This window comes from Varanus komodoensis, unplaced genomic scaffold (assembly GCF_004798865.1).
Source record: "Varanus komodoensis strain SLA01 unplaced genomic scaffold, ASM479886v1 scaffold34_1, whole genome shotgun sequence".
NCBI lineage: Eukaryota > Metazoa > Chordata > Lepidosauria > Squamata > Varanidae > Varanus > Varanus komodoensis.
Genome location: NW_025335854.1, coordinates 9,760,446 through 9,782,789, shown reverse-complemented (window position 1 = coordinate 9,782,789; position 22,344 = coordinate 9,760,446). Strand labels below are relative to the sequence as shown.

General features: G+C 56.2%; 1 protein-coding gene across 3 annotated transcripts in view; it reads left to right on the top strand.

Moving 5' to 3' along the window:
- DDR2 (discoidin domain receptor tyrosine kinase 2) overlaps window positions 1-22,344 on the top strand; it is a 47,524-nt gene that overhangs the window by 8,566 nt on the left and 16,614 nt on the right. For all 3 annotated transcript variants that reach the window (XM_044439287.1, XM_044439286.1, XM_044439285.1), the window contains exons 2-13: window positions 539-666; window positions 7,221-7,323; window positions 7,748-7,979; window positions 9,392-9,539; window positions 10,876-10,972; window positions 11,751-11,934; window positions 12,567-12,810; window positions 13,466-13,528; window positions 16,793-16,923; window positions 17,902-18,112; window positions 19,699-19,922; window positions 21,832-21,959. In XM_044439287.1, the coding sequence (XP_044295222.1) occupies window positions 567-666; window positions 7,221-7,323; window positions 7,748-7,979; window positions 9,392-9,539; window positions 10,876-10,972; window positions 11,751-11,934; window positions 12,567-12,810; window positions 13,466-13,528; window positions 16,793-16,923; window positions 17,902-18,112; window positions 19,699-19,922; window positions 21,832-21,959 (1,865 nt within the window). In that variant the 5' untranslated portion in view covers window positions 539-566. The remainder of the gene's footprint in view (window positions 1-538; window positions 667-7,220; window positions 7,324-7,747; window positions 7,980-9,391; window positions 9,540-10,875; window positions 10,973-11,750; window positions 11,935-12,566; window positions 12,811-13,465; window positions 13,529-16,792; window positions 16,924-17,901; window positions 18,113-19,698; window positions 19,923-21,831; window positions 21,960-22,344) is intronic.

The window sequence follows — 22,344 nt, the reverse complement described above, 5'->3', positions numbered from 1 at the left end:
GGATCCGCAAGCCGGCTCCCTCTCCCTGGCCTAAGTTGCCTTTTTCTGTCCACATCTTCTCGAGGCGCCGGCTCAAACCTCTGTTGCTTCACTCAACAGTGACGGGGAAGAGACGGCGCTTGCGGTCTTGTGTGTCCTCGTGAAACCACGTTCCACATTCCCAGACGGGCTGTCCTACCATTTTCTGTAGATAACTAAACAACACAGAGAGCGCGATGGAAAAACCAGAAACCCCAAAGCCAACAGGAAGGCTGCGAACGAAAGGACACCCCTTGGGGATCCTCCCCGTTTCCCACCACCGCCTCTTCTCGGTCGCACTCGGTTCCATGGGAAAGATGGAGAAGCTGCGTGGAGTCTTTTCATTGCTAGTGTAGGCAGAGCTTTCTGCCTGGTCGTTTAACGTGCCCTTCACAGCTCTCTGCATATTTACTCAAAACTGCGTCCCACCGAGCTGCTGAATGAAGCTTTTTCTTGGGGAAGCAGACGCAGGAGCGCCGTTCTAATGATGCATTTTCTCGCTTCTTCTTTCGGCTGCCAGAGGAACAGGGCTGTGCGGAGTCCTGAAGATGCGCGCTCCTCTCCAGGCCCCGATGGTTCTGCTGCTGCCGCTGCTGCTGCTGCCGCCGCCGGACTTCCGGAGCACCGTGAAAGCGCAAGTCAATCCAGGTGAGGCCCCGACGGCGTAGCTCTGGGGGTCAGGCCCACAGAGGGGTGAGGGGGCAGGCTGCAGGGCACGCCACGGACACCAGGGAAGGGGGACGCGGCGTGTGACCCTGTTGAGCCTCCCAGAGGGATCCTGGCTGCGGAGACTGGGAAGCCTCTCGGCAAAGCACTGTAGTTAATTGTTTTTGTAGAAGGTCTTTGTTCCATAGACTGGTGCTCTACAGCCATCTTTCTCTGTGTGGCAGTTCCATGCTCATGCAGAAAATCCTCAGAGGATTCACCCATCCAACCTGTAAGAATTATAGAACTGCAGAGTTGGAAGGGGCCAAGAAGGGCATCAAGTCCAACCTGCAGCTGGTGCAGGACACCAAGTCACACCGTCCCACTCAGGTGACTGTCCAGTTTCTTTTGGAGTGTCTCCAGTGTGGGAAAGCCCCCCCACTCTCCAGGCAGCTGGTTCCACTGTCGCGTTGTTCCGACAGTGAGGAAGCTTTTCCTGATGTCCGGCCTGAATCTGGGTTGTCGCAATGATTATTCCATGTCCTACACTCTGGTATCAGTGAGAAGAGACTTTGACCTTCCTCTTTGTGACAGCCTTTGAGGTACTTATGGAGGGATATCATGTCCCCCCTGAGTCTTCTCAAGGCTGAACTTGCCCAGTTCTCTCCGTCTCTCCTCGCAGGGCAGTGTTTCCAAACCCTGGATCATTTGTGTTGCCCTCCGCTGGACCCTTTCTAATTTCCCTGCATCTTTCTTAAATCCTGGTGCCCAGAACTGGACACGGTGTTCCAGGTGAGGTCTGACTAGTGAGGAGCATAGGGGAACTACCACGTCTTGTGATTTGGAAGGAATACTTCCACTAATGCTTCCCGTAGCACTGCGTCTCCCCGTAGATATTTGGATGCCCTGCTGCAGTGCGGGCTCCAGTGGTAGTGAAGCTGCACATTCCTTTCACAGAGTCACACACAACTGACTCATCTTTGTTTTCATTTTACATTAAATGCATGCTGTTCCAATCCACAGCTCACTAGGAGGTCAGGTTTAAACTGTTTCCTCTTCGCTGCTTAATTCCTGAAATTCCATCTGCCCCTCCCCTCATGTGGAGGTTACAAAAGAAAAAAGGCCTCCATTGATTCAAATTGCATGTGGCTTTTTTCTCCCTTTCTTAACCCACAGGCAGGAGTATGTGGGTGGAGTTCAGGGAGCGGAGCAGCTGAGAGGGGAAGGGTTTCAACCTTACCTTCTTGGCACGTGGTCTGGAACAGGGACACATACTTACCCTAAACTAAGTGCAAGAATCCCAGAATCTGGCTGGGATTTCCAGGAACTTAGAAGGGTTGGGCTGAAGAAAGGTCATCAAGTGTCATGAACTTAAGGCTGCACATGCCCCTTTGAAAATCCAGTGGGAGCTGTTGAAAAGAAAATCCCTTTTAAATTGAGCCAGTGTTTTGAAGTGATTGTGTTCCAGCGAAAGAGTGGGATTCAGCACTCCTTTCTGAGTAGCAAGGGTGCAAAAGCTGGGAGCACGGGGACCCGTCAGGGGAACATAAAAAATGCTGAGAATCCGGGTGCCAAATGGGATACATCTCCCAACCCACCTTCCACGAGCAGAGATCGCTTGCGCCTTCGCTATGGACTGAGGGCTTGCCTTTCGGCAGTCCCCAAGGCCACGCAAAGGCAAAAATAAAACCTGTTGGGAACCTCTCTGGGCCAGTGCCCATGGCTGGCACCTGCTGTGTTTTGACAGCAGGTACACCCAGGAAGTTGTCCAGGTGAGGCAATTCTGGCTAAAGTATGCAGATTTTTCTTAAAAAATGAAATTATTGTTCACATGTTAGGCAATTTTTAAGAGACCATCTAAAAGGGAGGTCACAAGAAGCAGTCTCAGAAATGAGCTTCTTGGAGTGGTTCTCCGGGCACCTGCTCTCCACTCCTTTTGGTGCCAGGTGAACATCTTTTGATTTGCCCAGTACTTTAATAGTTAAATTTTTAATCTCTGTACTGACTGGATTGCAGCTGCTGTGGTTTTATTTTGGCATTGTTTTATATGTTGTTCTCTTTGTTCATATGTTTTTAACTTTTGTTAACTGCCCCAAGTGCCTTGGGCTATTGGGCGGTATAAAAATTTAACAAATAGGTGGAAGAAAGGAATGGAAAGGCCACTCCATCCAATAAATAGCTGAAGTCTCTCTGGGTGGTTTACAACACCACATAAAAATACAATATAAAATACAAACAGTATTAAAAACATCATGAGAAGAGCACCATGAAAATTTTAAACCAAATTTAAACACACATTAACATTGAAACATAGAAGCAGAGCAAGTAAGAAGGGGTCTCCCGGGCCATCTAGTCTGACCCCAGCTCCAGCCGGCTCTGCTCATGATATGCCTACCATGCATACGTTAAGAAATACAATAGCTTGCACAAATTAAATCTACTACAGAAAGAGCAGGTAGAGGATGGAATCTGGAAAGGGTGTTTGCATAACCCTTCCCTCTTCTAAGCCCCCCACCTCGGCTTTTCTCCCAGCCATAGCAAATGTCTGTCTAGGGCCCATTTGGGGAATAGACCTGCGGGACTGGTGAAGTAAGAGGGCAAAGCGTTATCGCCCCCTCTGCTGCTCCAGATTACGCCCCCTGTCTGCCATTAGCACAGGATACCAGCTGCCCGTCTGGCCTGCTGCTGGGCACAAGCGATCCCGATTTCTTTCTGTTGCATGCGGAGGACTCGTGGATGCCGAGAAGAAGAGCACATGGAATGGGGGCCTTTGCAGACAGAAATCCCTGAATTACTCACGCCGCCAAGCAATGCCTAGGAGGGAGACTGATCAAGAAAGGGGACCTTGTGGGCAGGGAGGCGGGCTCTTCGGTGGAGGTGGCGGCTGCAGAGAAAGAGGCTGAGTCCCTTGCAGGCTTGAGTGAGAAGGAATTGCAAGCAGCACCGTCAGGATCGCCCCCTCCTCATGCAAATTCTTGGTGCGGCTGCGCTTGCAATGTTCTGCGCTGTTCTTCTCTCCTTACCTGCAGAAGCACATCAGTGAGTTGCAGGTGGGTGGGCAGGTGGTCCTGGCAGCTTCGCGCCGTGAGATCTCTCTGTGCATGCAGCCCCACCCCGCAAGCCATTCAAGCCACTGAACAGCCCTTTTCCACGTGGCAGCAAACTCTGGAAGTAAATTAATTTATTATGCATTTAAAACATTTGTATGCCACTCAGTTATGCCACAGCACCTCTGGGCAGCTCACAACCACAAGATAAAAACACAATAAAACCATAATTAAAAACCAGTGACACATTAAAAATTGTTCCCCAAGTGGCCACAGACTCTCCTTTTTCAGGTCCTCATGGAATCTCGTGTCCATGAACTTCACAGCAGGGCCCCTGAGTGCTGGAGTTACATAGCTACTGCAGATGGGTGGGCCAGATTGAGTGTCTTGGGGTACCAGGGGCGAGCAACCTGAGACCCCCTGGATGTGTGGGCCCACAGTCCCTCCCCTCTGGCTGCAGTGAGGCGGCTGCAGGGCAAGTAAGGTCAAGGTCAAGGTTTCCCCTTGACGTGAAGTCCAGCCATGCCTGACTCTCGGGGGCAGTGCTCATCTCCGTTTCCTGGCCAAGGGAGCCAGCGCTTGTCCGCAGACGGTCTCCGTGGTCATGGGGCCGGCATGACTGAACACCGAGGTGCAGGAATGCTGTTACCTTCCCAGCAAAGTGGTACCTGTTTATCTCCTTGCATTTGCATGCTTTCGAACTGCAAGGTTGACAGGAGCTGGGACGGAGCAATGGGAGCTCACTTCATTGTGCAGACTCGAACCGGCGACCTTTCGATCACCCAGCCCAGCAGCTCAGCAGTTTAACCCACTGCGCCGCCTGCAGTCCCTTGTGCAGGGCAAATCGGAGGTGCTAAATAGATCGATCAGTGGAAGCCTGGAGGGCCACGAGTCGCCCCGCACGGCCGCCCCCCACCAGATGCTGCCCAGCCTGCCGTGAAGCAGCCTGCAGGAACATCACGGGCAGAGTTCTGGGCCGGCTCCAGCAGCCAGGCCATAAACACCCTGAAACAAGCAGCTCTTTGAGAAGCTCTCCTGGCAGCGACGCATGAACAAATAATGCTCAGGTGGCTGTGCAGAGGCAGTGGACGCCCCTCGGCTGCTCTCTCGCAAGGCCAGGGCCGTCTCGCATCAGGGCGCCGGTAGTTTTCCATTTCCACACGGCACAGGCGGTGCGCCGTCTCCCCATGGGCCTGACTCTTCCCGGCCCCAGCCGCTCCGCCCGTAGCGCAGTGGCCGGGAGCGTGCTCCCTGGCCAAGCGTCTCCCACTCTGCACCAGGCCTCCGCCCCGGCTTGCTAAAAGTGGCATTGGCCAAGCCAGACTCAGCCTCTGCCCCAGCGCACCGATGTTATGGGGCAAGAGTCGGACACCCTAATGTGGAAGGCTAAATATTACTGCGTGGGGAAACTCCTTGCTGTAGGTCCAGCGGTACATCCTTAGGAAAAGTGCTGATGGGAATTGCACGTCCAGTGAGCTCTGGGGGGCTCTGCACACCCGCCGTTTGGGTTTTCTCCTCTTTGTAATCGAGGTGGGGCAGGAGGTGAGGAAGCAAGATTTTATCTTCCTCTCCTTCATACTAGAGGACCAGCAAGAAGCAGTGGAGGAAGAATGGGGCCCCTCACGGTGTTTGGGACTACAGTTCCCAGCATTCCTGACCAATGGCCATCTGCCGGGGAGGGTGAGAGTTGGCACCCAAAACATCTGGATAGCATGAGGTTGGGGAAGAAAATCAGAACTGACACATCCTCTCCTGAGGAGTCTGTCTGTGATCTTGGGCCTGCGGACTCGCAGCCTCCGTTCTCCATCTGCAAGAGGCGAATGGACGGAGAGCAGGCCAGTCTCTGCCTACTCAGGTAACCCCCCCCCCCCGAGTCCTGCGGGTCACGCTCCCAGGAGGGAACGGTGACAGAGTGGAGCTTACGTTGCAATCCTATGAATGGCTACTTAGAAATAAGCCCTGTTTGCTCAGCGGGTCTTGCGCTGTTTCACTTTAGCAACTGTAATAGTAGTAGTAGTAGTAATAATGGCAATAACAATATTTATGCCATTGTGATGTAAATATGATTAGCCAAACAAGATCTCCACATCACGTCTCAGTTCGAGCTCTTTTCCAAATGGCATTGCAATCCAGCGCTGTGCAAATAACATTTACAAACTATGCTGGAGTCACTCGATCACTTGTTGGCTCACGGAATGGTCCTCAGACTACGGCCTGTGGGTGGATCCCAGAAACTCTTCTTAACTAGACCGCAGCCAGCCAGTTCACACACAGTCTTTTCATCCCTTACGCCACGCACAGGGCCAAAGCAAAACCAAAATAGCCTCTTGGAAGAACGTTTCTCCACCTTCTCCTGGTGGTGGCCAGGATGCTGCGCCAGCGAGAGGATGCAGTTCCTCACGTTGGGAGAGTGTGAGACCAAGCGCCCCCAGACGCAGCTTGGCTGCGACCCGCTTCCCGGGAAGGGGAACAGCCGAGCAGCCTTCCCTTCCTCCAGCTACGCCGGGCTGCAGTGCTCAGCATCTGTGGGATTGTGGGAGCTGCAGTCCGAGATATCTTAAGGTTGAGGGAGCCCGCAATCCGGAAGGGAGAATTCGGTGAGTCCGGGGCTTGCTCAGGCGTCTAGTGTTGCTGAGCCCGGACCTGCTGGGTCTCCCCCGTTTCAGTGGCAGCATCCTCGGGCTGCGAGCTCTTCATGCAGCACTTTAGTTCTCATCTGCTGTTGAAACATTGCAGGTTTCTCTCTTACGTTCCAAAACTTTCCTGTGCAGGTGGGCGGGACTGTAGATTCTGGGAAGATAAAAATCCAGGTTTGGCCATGGAGAAAGCTTCATTGCGGTGATTGACTGTGTTGGGAAAATTCAGACAAATCCTGGCAGAAAAGGGTTGCTTATATGTGCCTTTGTGTTAGGAAATGCCTGCACCCCTTTCTCAGGAAGCACCCCAAAATTCCAAGCCAGCTCAGGGTTTAGTGCTGCTGTTACTTTAAGAAGAGGGACTGAGAAGCTGCTGGAGGCTGACTCCGTCTGTCCGTGAGGAGATCCCTGTGTTCCCATCAGCTGCAGAAAGACTGGAACAGGGGTGCCCACGTGCGTCCGAACGGACCCACCTGAGCAGCTAGTCGCTCAGAGGCAGCAAGCGCCTGCCCAGCGGAGGGCAGACCAGGTGTCCGGAACGGTCCCTCCCTCAGACACATTTACAGGCTTAAGCCGGGCCCCAGCTGCACAGAGGTCTACTCAGCTGACAGGCCAATGCGGCCGTCAGTGACGTTCTCCATACTGTCCCTACCAGTATTTCTGATGGGTGAAAACACCACGCCGTGCCGAAGGACGCCAGGCTGCTCTTGTCCTAAGAGGATCCGGAAACCTGACGCTCTGCATTGCTGTGTGTGGTTACCGCTATTCAGAAATCATCCGCTAAGAGAGTGCGAATAACAACAACTTCCAGAAAGCCAGCTCTGGAAGCTCGATGCCCCATGCTCCCCTCTGCCCCCACCCCGCTCTCTTTCAGCCGTCTGCCGCTACCCCCTGGGCATGTCGGGTGGGCACATCCCCGATGAGGACATTTCTGCCTCCAGCTACTGGTCGGAATCCACAGCAGCCAAGTACGGCAGGTAAGCGAGGCTGGCCCCGCCCCCTCTGCGTCTCCTCTCCAGATAGTAAGACGCCCGTCCTTCCTCCGGCGCTGGTCCTATAAGGCGGCCCGGTAATGCTTGGCCCCAGAGCCACCCCCCTCGCCTACGTGCTGCCGGCATCTCAGCTGGATGCAGCTGGAGCGGCCGAGGATCGGGGCCGCGTTCCCCGCGCCCCCTCCCCGCAAAGGCGGCGCCCCCAGGCCAAGCCCCGCGGCGCCTCCGCGCGGGAGAGCAGCCGCCTCTGGCCCGGGGCGCAGCGTGCAGGGCGGAGGGGAGCCGCGCGGCGGGCGGCACGTGTGGCCTGCACGTCGGGAAGGGCCCGGGCCCGGGCCCGGGCCCGGGCGGGCGGGCGGGAGGCGACGGCGTCAGCGCGCCCAGGGGCTAAGCGCTCCCGCGCCCGCAGGCTCGGCTCGGAGGAGGGGGACGGCGCCTGGTGCCCCGAGAGCCCCGTGGAGCCCGACGACCTGAAGGAGTTCCTGGAGGTCGACCTGCGCGCCCTGCACTTCATCACGCTGGTGGGCACCCAGGGCCGCCACGCCGGCGGCCACGGCAACGAGTTCGCGCCCATGTACCGGATCAACTACAGCCGGGACGGCACGCGCTGGGTCTCCTGGCGCACCAGGCGCGGCAAGCAGGTGAGCAGGGCGGGGAGGGGGGCCGCCGGGAGAGCACCCCCCGTTTCCGGGGCGCCTTCGGGGAAGGGCGGGGGAGCCCGGAGCCGGCGCGGGCCCTGAGGCTGCGGGCAGGCCTGAGCGGGAGCCCCAGCTCGTGTCGCTCCGGGAGCGGCTTCTGCAGGGAGGCTCCCGCCGTCAGCTGCGGGGGGTGGGGGGGAGTCGCTCTGGATCCGGCCGAGCTGCTGGCTGTCCCGGCCGCTTGCTGTCCTTCAGGGGTTTCACGGGGACCCCCCCCGTGGGGGCTCCTGCTGGGAGGGGCCCCCCCATTCCCTGCGGGAAGGCTGTCTCGCCGCCAGCCCGCCGCTGGCTGAACGTGGGTGGCCGTTCAGGCCGGTGAGGGGCTGATGGCCGTGCCTCGCGGTGCCGCCCATGCCGTCTGCCCCCTCCCCGGGGCAGAGGCCCCCCCGGCCCCATGCACGTGCGGCCAGCCTCGTTTCCACACGGGGGACCGGGGGTGGCGGAGGCGTCATCCTCGGGCCAAAGCGTGTCACTCCGGACGGTGTAGCTGGGACGGAGCGATCCACGTTCTCCTCAGCAAGCGAGCCTCCGAGGTGGCGCTTCTGTTACACGCAGGGAACGTTTCACCCTAAGAGCACCCCGTCGTGCGGGTCCCACCTGTGGACTGGGGCAACGCAGCCTGAAGGGGCTCTTTACAAGCCTCCCTGTGCATCATGCCAGGCCATCAGTGCGCCCGTCCCCATTTTTAAAAAATTCAGCTGCACTGGCGTGGGGAAGCGGTACGTGGCAAGTGGAAGTATGGAATATGGAATTAATCATACATGTTATTTTAATTGGACTTGTCCCTTTTATTTCATTTTCTCTTTTGTTATTAGTAGCAGCAGTACTTGCTTTTAATGATTGTTCTATTGCTGACTGTTGTATTGAGTGTTGTTATGGTTAGGATTGGTTTTATAACAGTAGTTGATTCTATTGATTATGTTGTAATGGCTAATAGGGCATATAAATTGGAAGGATAATTAAATAAGGTAGCAGGAATTTCCCCTCCAACCCATGCATTATTCCCCCCATCCTGCAGCTGCATTTAGTGAAACAAACACAAACTTCAGGAGATTGGCAGGAGATTTGTAACTAAAGCATTTAGTTCGGCTCTGAGTTGGAACTAGGCTAGGCTAGCAGGAATTCTTGGCATCTTGGCATGGCAGCAGAAGCAGCCTGCAGGCCTTCCCGAAGCCAGATTAAATGCATAATGGAAGCGGGGGGCCCGAATGGGTGAGAGAGAGCTGGGGTACCGTCACCCCAGCCGCGCCTCCCCCTCGGTGGTGGCCCTGCCCCTGACCTGCCTCCCCCCCCCCCCCCCCCCCCCCGGGGGGGGCCCCGCCCCCCACCCCCCCCCCCCCCCCCCCCGCCACCAGGTGCTTGACGGCAACACCAACCCCTATGACATCGTTCTCAAGGACCTGGCGCCGCCCATCATTGCCCGGTTTGTCCGCTTCATCCCGGTGACGGATCACTCCACGAACGTTTGCCTCCGCGTGGAGCTCTACGGCTGCGCCTGGCTGGGTGAGCGCCGCAGCCCTCGGGGTGCCCCCGTCATGGCGGGGAGTCGTTTCTGAGCACGGCGGGCCTTGCCTGTCCAGCGCCAGGATCCGCGGGCAAAGCCACGCAGTCAGCCGTGCTGCCCCCAGAAGTCTCAGGCCTGGGGAGCTGTGACGTGCCTTTGTGGGGGGCTCTGGTGAGCGGCCTCGCTGGGCCGGGCCGGGTCCAGCGGCACGCGCACAAAGCGGGGGTGCTGAAGGAGGCGTGGGCCTGCGTCTGGGGTCCCCGAGCACACCGCCCCAGCGGCCCCTGGGCAAAACTGGGCAGGCTGGCTTCTGCCGCGTCGTCATGCTTCCCCCCCACCCCAAATCCGCACGTAAAGAAACAGTTTCGCTTTTTTATAATCAACCTCTGCAATGCTGGCACACTTATTCTTGAACCTGTAGATGCTTGGAGAGATGCCAAGTCCCCCCTCCCCTGCCTTTTCTCAGGGAAAGGAGCTTAGACGGCTAGCAAGCTGTCAAAATTCGGGGCCCGGCCCTTTAAAAAGTGGGGGGCTGTCTGGGTAGTTTTCACAGGGGCACATCCAGCCCGTGGACTGGGCCAGATACCACTGTACGCTCCGTGGGCTTGTCGAAGCATGCTGGGTCTTACTTTTTCCTTCCTCTGCATCCATGAGGACTCCCTCCAGTGTGCCAAGGCCTCCCTTGCCCACAGGGGGCGCTGCTTGACTGCCCTACAAGGGCACGCGATCACCCCGGAGTATGCTGGCCGTGAGGAGCGCAAAAGGTGGGATGGGGCGGAGAGGCCGGGCCGGCCTGCGGAGGCTCCAAGGTCTCCCAGCCAGCGGAGGCATAGCAGGACCAGCCCCTGGTCCAGCTGTCTTTTCCTTTTATGCAAAAAAGGCACTGGGCTCAGGTGGATGGGAGTTTTTAGACCCTTCCCCCTTGCCAGTTCTCCAGCTAACCCCCCTCCCCCAGGGAAGGGTGAGGTATTTGAACGGGATACCTGTCTTGCTTGAAGGCAGGGGGAAATTTACGCTGGGGAAGCCCTGAGGCAGAGAGGCTTAGCGCCCCGTCCCCAGTACCTCCATGCTGATCACAGCCCTGTAACGAGCGTAATGGGGAAAACAACCAGGGGGCCCTATCCTGCCAAGCCGGGCTCCTCACCGCGGCGGCATGGCAAGGCCCCTTCGCAAAGCCGTGGTTCCCCACATGGCTTCCCTGTGCTTTGCCCGCCGGGCTCTCTGACCTCGCGGCAGTCCGTTCTCAGACTCCAAGCTCTGCGTCTGTGGACTTCTTTCCAAATTGGTGTCCTCGGCAGCAGCGCCCGCATGACCTCCTGTGCCGTCCCTTTACAGATGGGCTGGTTTCATACAGCGCTCCAGCAGGACAGCAGCTGGTTCTACCTGGCGGCAGCGTGGTGTACCTGAACGATTCCATCTATGACGGTTACAGGTGAGTCCTCATTTGGCTGGGAAATCCGGTTCTCCCAAGCCCCCAGTCAGTGCCCTGATTCACAGCACTGGCTCTCGAGTGTTAGGACCTTCTGGAGCAAACCCCACCAGGTACCCCTGGAATTTTTACACCAAGGAACGTTTGCATGCCACCAATCAACCGTAGAAGCCTCAAATTGAGCACCCCCCCCAGCTCAATCAGAAACACAGGACTGGCGCTCATTTTTGCATGGCAAAGTTCTTACGCATTGTTTGTACAATATTATTTTTGTGGGACAAAGTCATCTTTTAACAAGGAGCTGTTTTATTAACCATCATTGTGGCATTTGAGCAGATGAATGGCAGGCTCCTGATAGAATCAGGAGTGGAGAGACAGCTTACATGAAAGAACTCCCACGTGAAGCTCCCAATCTAATCCTAATCCTAATGAAAACCCATCTGAATTTTCCGGAAATGCCTGTGACAATTTGGATCATTTTCCATGGAAATGAGATGGCAAAGACACGGTGGTGGTTGCTTGAGAGCTTTGGGGGACGGGAGCACTGCGATGGGGAGCCGCCCCTCGGCATAGCAGTCCCTGCACCCCACCCAAAAATGATCCCAAGGGTCCGGGGAACCGCCTGGAAACCGGGAGCAAAACGTGCCGCCGTGCGTTGCCTGCCCTGCAAAATAAGGCGGCGATGTCCCCTCTGCTTCCGCTGCCGGCCTGGGCTGAGAGCATCTCGGGTGACCCTGGGACTTACCCTGTCTTCTCATTTCCGCCCTGCACCTGCCGCCAGCATGGCCGAAGGGCTCGGCCAGCTGACGGACGGCATTTCGGGCCTGGACGACTTCAGCCAGACCCACGAATACCACATGTGGCCCGGCTACGACTACGTGGGCTGGTGCAACGAGAGCACCTCCACCGGCTACGTGGAGATGGTCTTTGCCTTCGACCGGATCAGGAACTTCACCACCATGAAGGTCAGTTGCCGGAGCCGGCGCTCGCGTTCCGCTTGCCTGCCGAGTGCCACAGGGGGCGCACGGCGGCCCTGCCTCCGGCCCGCTCGCCGATGCCGCACGCCAAAGGACGAGCCAGTCCAGGCCCCGTGAATACTTCCCAGCGGAGGGATCCGCAGGGAGCAGCCTCATCCGGGAGCCTCACCTGTGCACACGTGCTCTGCACCTAGGGAGACTCAATCCCTCGGCTGCGACACGAGCCAGACCCGGGACGGGACGGGTCTCGGCACTGCCAGCCGCCTGAGTAATTCCCGCCTCGACTGCTGAGCGGTGTCACTGTGTGGCACTGAGCTAGGACACACCAGGAGAGGGAGCCGTGGCGCCACCGCTCTGCTTTTCCTGGCGCCAAAGCTTGCAGTCCTTCCCGAACTCAAGGCCCCAAGCCGTTGAGGCTTGCTTCCTAGGGAAGCTTTTCCGAACTTCTCTCGAGGCACAACGCTCTGTAGTGCGTCGTGTGCAGCAGAGTTTCTCCCCGATGCTGCCCGCCGGAGGAGCTCGCCCTGCTCACCTTTCTGCCTCTCGGGGCAGTGCTGCATGCACAAGGGCCGGGGCGCTCCACCCCGCGCCCACACGCTCGTCCCGCCTCCACCACTCAGGTGCATTGCAACAACATGTTCGCCAGGGGGGTGAAGATCTTCAGGGAAGTGCAGTGCCACTTCCGCTCGGAGGGCGCCGAGTGGGAGCCCAGCCCCGTCTCCTCGGTGCTGGTGCTGGACGACGTGAACCCCAGCGCCCGCTTCGTCACCGTGCCACTCCACCACCGCATGGCCAGCGCCATCCGGTGCCAGTTCTACTTCGCGGATGCCTGGATGATGTTCAGCGAGATCAGCTTCCAGTCAGGTGTGGCGTGAGGGCGGGGCGGGAGGTTGCCCCTTCCTTTCCCGTGGGTCACAGGCGTGGGCTGCACCTTCCCCTCCTCTGAGAGACAACAGTTATTTGGGGAGCGAAGGGAAGGGAGGTGCTTTGGGGCATTATCGGCCCAAAGGGAGGCAGCTCTCCTGTGTCTCAGTGAGCCGTGAAAGCGGGATTCTCCAGCGGAGGTGCCTCTCCGTGGGCCTCGACCGAGCCGCTCACCTGCCCCTGTCACTGCGCTGCTGTTTGGATGCATTTGGAAGAGCGTCCCTAGGCTGGGTTTTAGTTTTGTGCTGCCAGTGGCTTTGAGGCTTATGCGAATGGGACAGCATACAAAAATTCCAAATAAATAAATGTGCCCAGAAGGGCTAGATGTGATCGCATGATCGTGCATCGCCCTTACGGTTCAACTCATCGGGCCCTGGGCTTGTGCGGCTTGCGGGGTTTGGGCACCTGTGCCTTACAGAAGTTACGGCAAGCAGATGCAGGGAGCTGAGCTGAGCCGAGCCGTCCTCGGAGTTACCATTCCGCCCTGCACTGAATTTGACGGAATCTGTCTTGTTTCAAAACCAGCCAGAGCTTGCAAATGCAAGTTTGTGATTGTCCGTGTTTCTTGTTGGTGAGACTTTTCTTCTTCCGCCAGATACCGCCATGTACAACAATTCTGGAGCCCTTCCTGATTCTTCAGTGACTCCCACTACTTACGGTAGGGGCCTCTCATTTGTGTGAAATGCAGACAGGTGATCCAGAGGGAATCCTGTGGAAGAGCCCGTCAGCAGTCCAGGCCGCTTCCCCCAAGTTAGCGCCTAAGGACGTTCTCCGGAGCGCTGCTGTTAGGAGTGGCGCTGCTGGGCGGGTGGGCAAGCGGCCCGCCCGCACATGCGTGTGCAAAACCAAGTAACCACAGTCTACAGAATTAGAGAAAGAGGTGGCAGCATGAAGGAGGAAGGAGTGGCTGTGAGTGCCTTAAGAAGGAACAAAATGTGTACTGCAGGTGTAGAAAGCACGAGCTTGTGGGGTGCAAAGAAAGTTAGGCGGGGTGCAGGCGCTGGCTTAGGTTCAGCACGACATTTCTTCTTTGCTCTCTCGCTCTCTCCCCTTCCTCTGGGTGGAAAAGGGGGCCAAGCGCAAGGTCTTTCCCAGTTGAGCCAGTAGAGGAGGCTATCCTAACCAAGCCCCACGGAATTCAGGGCACGTCCCCATGGGGCAAGCCCAAGCTTTCTGGGCAGGCGTGGGGGTTGGCGGGTGCCCATTCCTCCCCTGAAATTGGCAGATCGCACCGACGCAGCGCTCTGGGGCCCTGCCCAGCCTCGCGGAGGGGACCCAGGGCTCAGGTGGGGCCACAGGAAGCTTGATATGACACGGTGCATCTCTCTTTCCAAAATACCCTGCCTTGCTGAGCTGAGCAAGGGCATGCGGCTAGGCATTCTTGCTCTCATTTTAACACACTGCCCTTACAATCGCCTCCCTCCATCCTTTCCGTCAAGTCATAAGCACATTCAAAACCTGGCTCTGGCCTGCTTTCTAGCCTGTTTTCTCATCCTGTGCATTTTAGCAGAGAAAGTGGCGTACAAGCAAATACCTGGGGGCTCTGCTTGCAGGAAGCGTCCAGGCTGTGCTCTTGGTTGGCCAAGCTGATCTAGGAACGCCCCTTGGGCCTGGTGCTGGAAACGGGGAGGAGGGAAAGGACCCAAAGAAGGAGGGATCCAACCGTAGTTAAACTCAAAAGGATCTTTCAGCTGAAAACACCTCTATTAAGTGGTTAGCATATGAACCAAATTGAAATGCGCTCTTATAGGAAATCTGATGCCCTCCAGGCAGCATTAGAAGGTCTTCCAGGCAGCATTAGAAGGTCTTCCAGGCAGCATTAGAAGGTCCTAGATTTTTTGGATTTCAGCTCAAGTCCTGCGTGCCTGCCCCTTCCTCCTGGTTGGCAGGGCTGAGTCTCTGAGGGCTGAAGGCTGGGATGGGGCAAAGAGGCGGTTCTGGGGGCAGGGAAGGGAAGGGAAGGGAAGCAACCCAAGTGGCTCCATTCCTGCTCCGTTCAAAATGCTTCCAGCGAAGCGACTGAAATCAGCCAGCTTAGTGAGCTGCGGGACAGGAGGGCTTTTAACCTGCCCGGGATGCTGTCAACCTTGTTTGGAAGGCTGTGGGTTTAGGATTGTGGGTTGCACCTAAAGGTCGACAAGTGGCACAGGTGCCTGTTGTTCAGTAGTGAAGCCAGTTATGCTGTGAAATGGGACAGATCGACAAATCTCCACTGTGACTCACCACATTTAAAAAAAAAATATCTTGGAACACTAGCTATAGACAACTCTGGATACTCTGCTTTTATGCCCCCATATTTTTAGGAAAGATTTCTTCTCTGCGCTACTCTCCATTTATGACGCTCTCTCGGCTTTTGAAGGCTTTTTCCTCCCTGTCCTTCGGCCTCCTCCTCCTCCTCTGCTTTCATCCTTGCCTTCTTCCATGCCTTCCAAAGTAACTGTCCACCTACCTTCCTCTCAGAGAACTGTTCTTCCAGTGCAGAGCTTCTGTTCACATCTTAGGCATAGGATGCTCAATACCTCGAGGTAAGTGTGACAGGTAGAGGAAAGGAACAGGTGCAGGGGAAATGCGGCACAGATCACCGACGAGGCCTTTTTCACGTGTCCGCGCCAGTCCTCTGCAAGGCTTTGGCGGGGCTGTCCAGTTTCAGCATTGAAAGGGCGCGTGGGTGAAAGGCACCGGCCCTTCCCCGCACTCCACTCCCCGCACTCCCTTTTCCCTGAGCTCGGCGCCAGAACCTGCTTTGCAGAGCCAGCGTGAACCCGGCCGATGTCGGTTGCTCTCTCCGCCGTGTCCAGTTTGGCTCTGCATGGCCAGTTTGTAGCCGTGCCTCTGCGTGCTTGTCTGGGTGGTTAGTCAGAGCGCAACCTGGCCACGTGGCTGGTTTTGTGGCACGGTCCTCTCCGTGCTGACAGAAAGGCGGCAGAGGCGGCAGGTGGGAAGGGAGCAACATGGCATTTCTTCATCCATCGATTTATGCATTGATTCACTCTCTTTGGATTTCGCTCCTCAGCCTCTCAGAGGAGCAAACAAAAGAATTAGAAAAGAAATACAGAATCGGCAAGCATAAAACAATAAAAAGAGCGGCCGCTAAAATAGGCTGGTGGCAGTTATGCTAAAAACACAACCCAGGAGTAAACCATCTAAAAGGCATAGGCAAATGAGGTTCTCACCTGGTCCCGGAAAGGCTTCAAATGTGGCAGCAGGTGAGCTCCCCTAAACCTTCACCTCTCAGGGGAGAGTATTCCAAAGTTGGTGAACCACAAGAGAGAAGGTCCCAATCCCAGTTAGCACCTTCAAGAGCAGCGGGACCCCAGGAAGGACCTCCAGGGGTGAGTTGGCGTCTTGAGGCACCCTGTCCCAGGACTGCTTACGTCTTTAGAAGCTACATGCAGCTTAGGATTGTGCCTGGAAATGGGCTGAGAGGCGGAGCAGGAAAATCTCGCAACTTGCCTGCCGCAGTTTCGCAGGCGCTGTCGGGCACGTGAACCGACAAGCATCTGCATTAATGGGGGATTGCTCTCGATGGGCATCTGTCCTAGCCAGCAGGTGCCCATCCAATCAGTGATGTAATATTCTTGCAATGGCGCAGTCCCTTTCTAGAGCACATGCACAAACAAACCCCGCCACCGTTACAGGGAAATGCATTTTGCAGTGGCTAGGATTTGTTGTTTGAATGCTGGGGAAAAGGCAGCATAGCCGCCCCGGAAGGACTTTTGCTGCTCGTGCACTAATTCGGCCTGACTGGACTGTAACCCATCCAGGGAGACGCGAAGGGTATTTCCGAGGGAAAGGGGGCAAACCTAAACCAAGAGGCGCTACTTGTGCAGGCAAAATTGGTCGGCCAGTTGAAAGTCTTGGTTTGTATACATGCACCTAAAATGCAGGATAATGTTTACCTTCCTTGTCCCTCTTCCGATAGATCCAACCCTCAAAGTGGATGACAGCAACACCCGCATCTTGATCGGCTGCTTAGTGGCCATAATCTTCATCCTGGTAGCCATAATTGTCATCATCCTGTGGAGGCAGTTTTGGCAGAAGATGCTGGAAAAGGTAAGGCAGGGCTTGTCTTCAGGATGGACGCCACGTGCTTGGGATGAGACGCCACGAACATGGTGGGCCCAACGGCTGGGAGTCAGGGCTGGGGAGCCTCCCTCGGTGGCAGAATCAGACCCCAAAGGGGCAGACGCATTCCCCTCCATCCATCCATCCATCCATCCATGAGTGACGATTCTAGATTTCATTTCTTTCATTCATGTAGTCCATTCATTCTCCGACACACACTTTCTGAGCTTTTCCGCGCAAGGGTCTGAATCGGCTGCGGCTGCCTTTGGTTCCAGCACAGAATTGCGATCGAAGCCCAAGCGGCGTTCCCCGTGTCGTTTTCCACTGCTTTACCTCTGGGTGGTTTGGGGGAATTGCACAAGGCTGTGGGGAGCTCACATTGCCCTCGGCTTTCCTTATATCTTACTGCCTGTTCCCTGCTCTTAGAAAAAAAAACCACCCCTTGACAACCGAAGTGCAGCTGGAGGGCCACCGCATCATCCTGAGCCGGGAAGGATGAGCTCATCATAAAAGCCTCAGGCGGGAAGCCCTCCCTCACTCCCCATCCTGCTTTATTATTTATTTAGGGTATTTCTAGGCCATCCATCACTTTCGTCTCTGGACGGCTTATAATAATTTCAGTTCGGGTTCGTGCAACCCCCCCTTTCTCCCTCTCCGTCTTTCACACTCAGCAGGCCTCTGTGGGGTCTCCCCACTTCCCCTTTTGTGACTTCCATCCCGCCAGTATGGCGGAATGCGGATTTGCAGACTAGCCCGGTGAAGAGCTCTGTGTAACCCGCAAGTGCGCTCGCAGAACAAGCATTAAGAACGTGAGAAAGGCCCTGCCGGATCAGAGCGAAACTCCGTCAGCATCCGAATGGCGCAAGCGCCTCTCTCTCACTTCGTGCCACTCCCCGAGCGGGGCTCCCCTGGTCTCCCACTCCGTGGCAGGAAGGAGACCCTGAGGCGCCTTCTCCTGCCTTCCAGGCCTCCCGCCGGATGTTGGACGACGAAATGACCGTCAGCCTCTCCCTGCCCAGCGACTCCAGCATGTTCAACCGCAACCGCTCCACCTCATCCAGTGAGCGAGAGACCAACTCCACCTACGACCGCATATTTCCCCTGGGCCCCGACTACCAGGAGCCGTCGCGGCTGATCCGCAAGCTGCCCGAGTTCCCGCCGGTGGAGGAGGAGGCAGGTCAGGGCAGCCGTTCCGTGTCCGGGAGGCCCCGCCGATGCCTGGCTGAGCAGCTGAAATTGCAGTCTTACTATGTACTTTAATTAATGAAATAGATTAAAATTCTCACAGCAGGTACGATTTTTGCCAGGCGTTGAGATCGCAGCCGTATAAGCCTCATTTAGCAAGAAGGGAGAGAAGCGGATTAAAAATGTGGATCTAGAAATGACGTGGCCTTGGAACTAACTTGGGGGAAGGTTTTATAGCATTCCTGGAAATCCACCTGGGACAGGGGGTTTCCCAGGTGCTTCATGCACATAATTGCTTTTGTAAGTTTCTTCATATGCAAGGGAGCCAGAAGAAGTTGCTACACAAGCCAGAATAAAGCCTTTTAAAATGTAAATTTACATCTGCAGGAAAGGTATATATGAAATGGCTCTTCTAACAGAAACAACATTTTTCTGCTTTTGCCGCTTGAAATGATGTGCCAGGATCTCACCTGGATGCTTGCCCTGTTCTCAGCTTATCTGATAACTAAATTAAAACATATCTGTGTATGATAAGCTGAGGCTTATCATACACAGATATGTTAATGTGCAGAGAGGCAGTCCTTGAAGTAACCACACCTTAAGCCATTGAAGGGGAGTGCTGGTTATTGTGCCTCTACCTGTAGCACGAAAAAACAGAATAAACTGTGAAAAGCAAGGGAAAATCACTGAATTTGCTCAAGCTCCTCTTTGGACTCTCCCTCCATGACTACTTTTCTCTACGGTTAAAAGTATTGTTGCCCAAGAAGCCTGCTTTCACAGCCTACTTAGAAAAACGCTCGTATTTCCCTGGACTTCCCAAATCCTCTCAGACAGAATCACTTTCTAGCTTCAGCCCAGTCCAAAAGACGGATCCTGCATTTACATGCTGACTGGTGAAGTGGAGCTGTTCTGCACAAGGCTGTATCTGCTTTGGGTTCCATCTCTGAATTAAGTTCTGAGCCCTACGTGGAAAATGCTTTGTTCCCGGCTTTTCCCCCGTATAACCCCTCGGTGGCACTGTGGTCTAGTGGGATATTGCAAACACATCAGAGGAAATTACACCCATGATTGTTTTCACAATGAATGCCACATTTCCCTCCCTCTGAAAGAATTCACCAAAAGCATTAGGCAGGTGCTGCAGCAAAACGGGGGGGGGGGGGACACAACTTAACTGAATGGACCTGTGATCAATGGTAAGGAATGAGTATGCAGCCATCCCTTATTCAGAAAAGCCCCTGATGGACAGCCAGCCAGCCATGCCCCCCCGCCCCAACAAAATGACTTGGAATGGGGTTTGCTCTTCTGGGGGGGGGGCTTCTGCGTCCCCCGCAGCTGGCCGCCTTTCCAAGGCAGCTGCGGTGGGAGGATCACGTTGCACTGGCTTGTTGTGCGCAGCACCCTCCGCAGCGGGAGCAGGACAGAGTGCCGGCCGGGATGCCATGCATCTGGGCGACCCCTTCTCCCCGCGCCCCCCCGAGCCAGCACATGCCGCCGCGCCCCCCCCCCCCCGTGGGGGACGGAGACTCAGCCGAGAGCCTGCCGGGCTGAGTGCCTCTTCTCCTCCATCTTCCTGCCCAGGCTGCAGCGGGGTCAGCAAGCCGGCCCAGCCCAGCGGAGGGGAAGGCGTCCCCCACTACGCCGAGGCGGACATTGTGAACCTGCAGGGCGTGACCGGGAGCAACACCTACTCCGTCCCCGCCCTGACCATGGACCTGCTGTCCGGCAAGGATGTGGCCGTGCCCGAGTTCCCGAGGAAGCTGCTGACCTTCCGGGAGAAGCTGGGGGAAGGCCAGTTTGGAGAGGTGAGGACTGGCTGGGTGACTCCGGCCGCAGGCTCTCGGGCGCCTTCGGGAGGCGTTCCGGAGCTGCCGCTGGGGGGGGGAGGGGGGAGGGAGAAAATGAGGGCCACGGAGCCGGAAAGCGCCCGCTGGCATCTCGGCGCGTCTTTCCTGCCGTCGCCAGTGCAACCCTCTCGGGGTGGCTGCCGGTAGCAGCGGCCAGGGCCTGGGCGCTCCGCTCTGTGCTCCCAAGGGATCGCCCACGAGGGCGGCTTTCGACTGCACAAAAAGTGGAACCTTGATTTGCTACTGCGTTTGAAAAGAAGCTTTTAAAAATCAGGAAAATGTTTCCTTTCTGGGCAGCTGTGCGAATGCAACCCATTTTAATTGCAATGCATAACACTAACAATCTCCAAAGAAGGAAAGGCAGATAAAATGAGAGCAAGTACAATGCCAGTTCGAGTAGCATAAGGCTGTTAATCACACCATCATCATCATCACATTACATCTTCCCCTGCCTTGCTTCCGCTTGAACGAAACCCAGCATAACTTACACGGTGACCCTCCTCTCCACGCTAGCCTCACAACAACAACCCTGTGAGGTAGGCTGGGCTGAGAGGGAGCGACTGGCTGGCTGGGGACTGCGACCCAGGTCGGACCACCCGCCTGTCAGCCCGGCACGCCACACTGGCCCTCCCCCGCGTCCGCTTGCGCCTCCTCGCAGACCCTGAGCTCTGCACCAGCGCCGCGGCCCTTCCCCGACTGCCCACGGTGTGCCTTCTGCACGCTGCAGTGCCGTCGCAGGACATCTCCAGCTGGCCAGGAAGAGGGGCACTTCAAGAAAGAGCGCCCCGTCTTCCGGGTATTGTGCTCTGACAAAGAGAGCCGAAGCTGAAGGGTCCTGCATGGCCTCAGGCTGCAAGTCCTGAGCAGACGGTGCAGCTCCTGGCTTTGGAGCGCCCGGAGTCAGGAAGGGCTGTCTTGTCCTCCGGCCTTGTTGCTTCTGTGGCGTTCACACATCCCACAGTCCCTCCTCGGAAGCAGGCTTTGCAATTTATTGTGATGTTTCCAATGACCCGGAGGCAAAAGTGGGACAAAAATCAGGAACACAGGAGAATTACAGGCATTTCCTATCAACGATGAAGAAACTGAAATTGAGGAAGATGCTGTAGCTCAATCATCGATTTCCATTTGAAGCCAAGAAACTAGAAGAAAGGTGAAACTTGCAAAGGAACTGGAAGAGATTGTTGGGTGAAGAACGTTTCCCTGGAGACCAATATGCGCCTCCTAGCTGGACATAGCCACCTTCCTGAGTACAGGAAGGTCTTGTGTTACAAGGCTAACTGTCTAGTTGTGTTGTGTTTGTTTGTTAAAACCCTGACCCAGACAAGAGACCATGCTGGAATGATCAACCCATTTCCAGGCAACCAGAACACCCGGTTTTTAAAACATTCATTCATTTAAAGTTTTTATGTACTATCCAATACTAAAGTCTCTGGACAGTTTACAAAAAACAAAACAACCACATACAACAAATTTCCCCCATCAGAAGAAGCAGCTTATCTTGCAGATTCAGGGCCAGAGGGTTGATAATCGGACAAAACTCTTCTGGGTGATTGTGTTGGTTTTCGCCGCTGTGTAAAGTTGGCAGGAATATTGTTGTGTCTGTGAAGCATCCCGGCATGGATAACAAGGCTCCAGAAAGCATCTTGTTTTCATTCCACCTACCCTCTGTCCTTCCAGAAAATTCACCGGCAGCCCTGACCCTGGCAGGGGAAAGGAGCAAGATGCGTTCTTGCTGAGTGCGGCACGGGGGGTGGCGGTGGGGGTGTGCAGCTGCCTCCCTTGCTTGCTGAACGTCGGCTGTTCCCGCTCGGTGGATGTGAAAGGCCCCCAGGCTTTTCACCGCGGCCCCTGCTTGCCTCCCCTGCAGGTGCACCTGTGCGAAGTGGAGGGACCGGAGACGTTGGGGGACAAGGATTCTGCTCTGGATGGAGACCCGGGCCAGCCGGTCCTATTGGCCGTGAAGATGCTGCGCGCCGACGCCAACAAGAACGCCAGGTGCCGGGGCCGCGGGTCACGTGGGGCTGCCAGAGGAGCCGTCGCCCTGCGCATGGGCCCTGCGGCGGTTCCAGGCGTGCAGGCGGGCCATGGAAGCCCCCCCCCCCCCAGTTCTTGGCCCTCCTCTGGCGCTTCCAGCAGGCCGGCTGCTTTTTGACCCTTCCTGTTGAGAAGAGGAGCATGGGCGCTTCTGCGCCTGCTCTTGTGCTTCTCCTTACCAAAACTATGTGCAGACATGTTTACACAGTGACAGAGCTTCCCCAGAAAGGAGAGGAGTGGGGTGGATGCGAGCGTCGAGCTGGACTGTGCCAGAAGGCCTTCAGAGCCGCACTGGCTCTCGCAGCCCCCTCTCCCTGCGTCTGGGTCCCCTCTCCCCTCCTGCAAC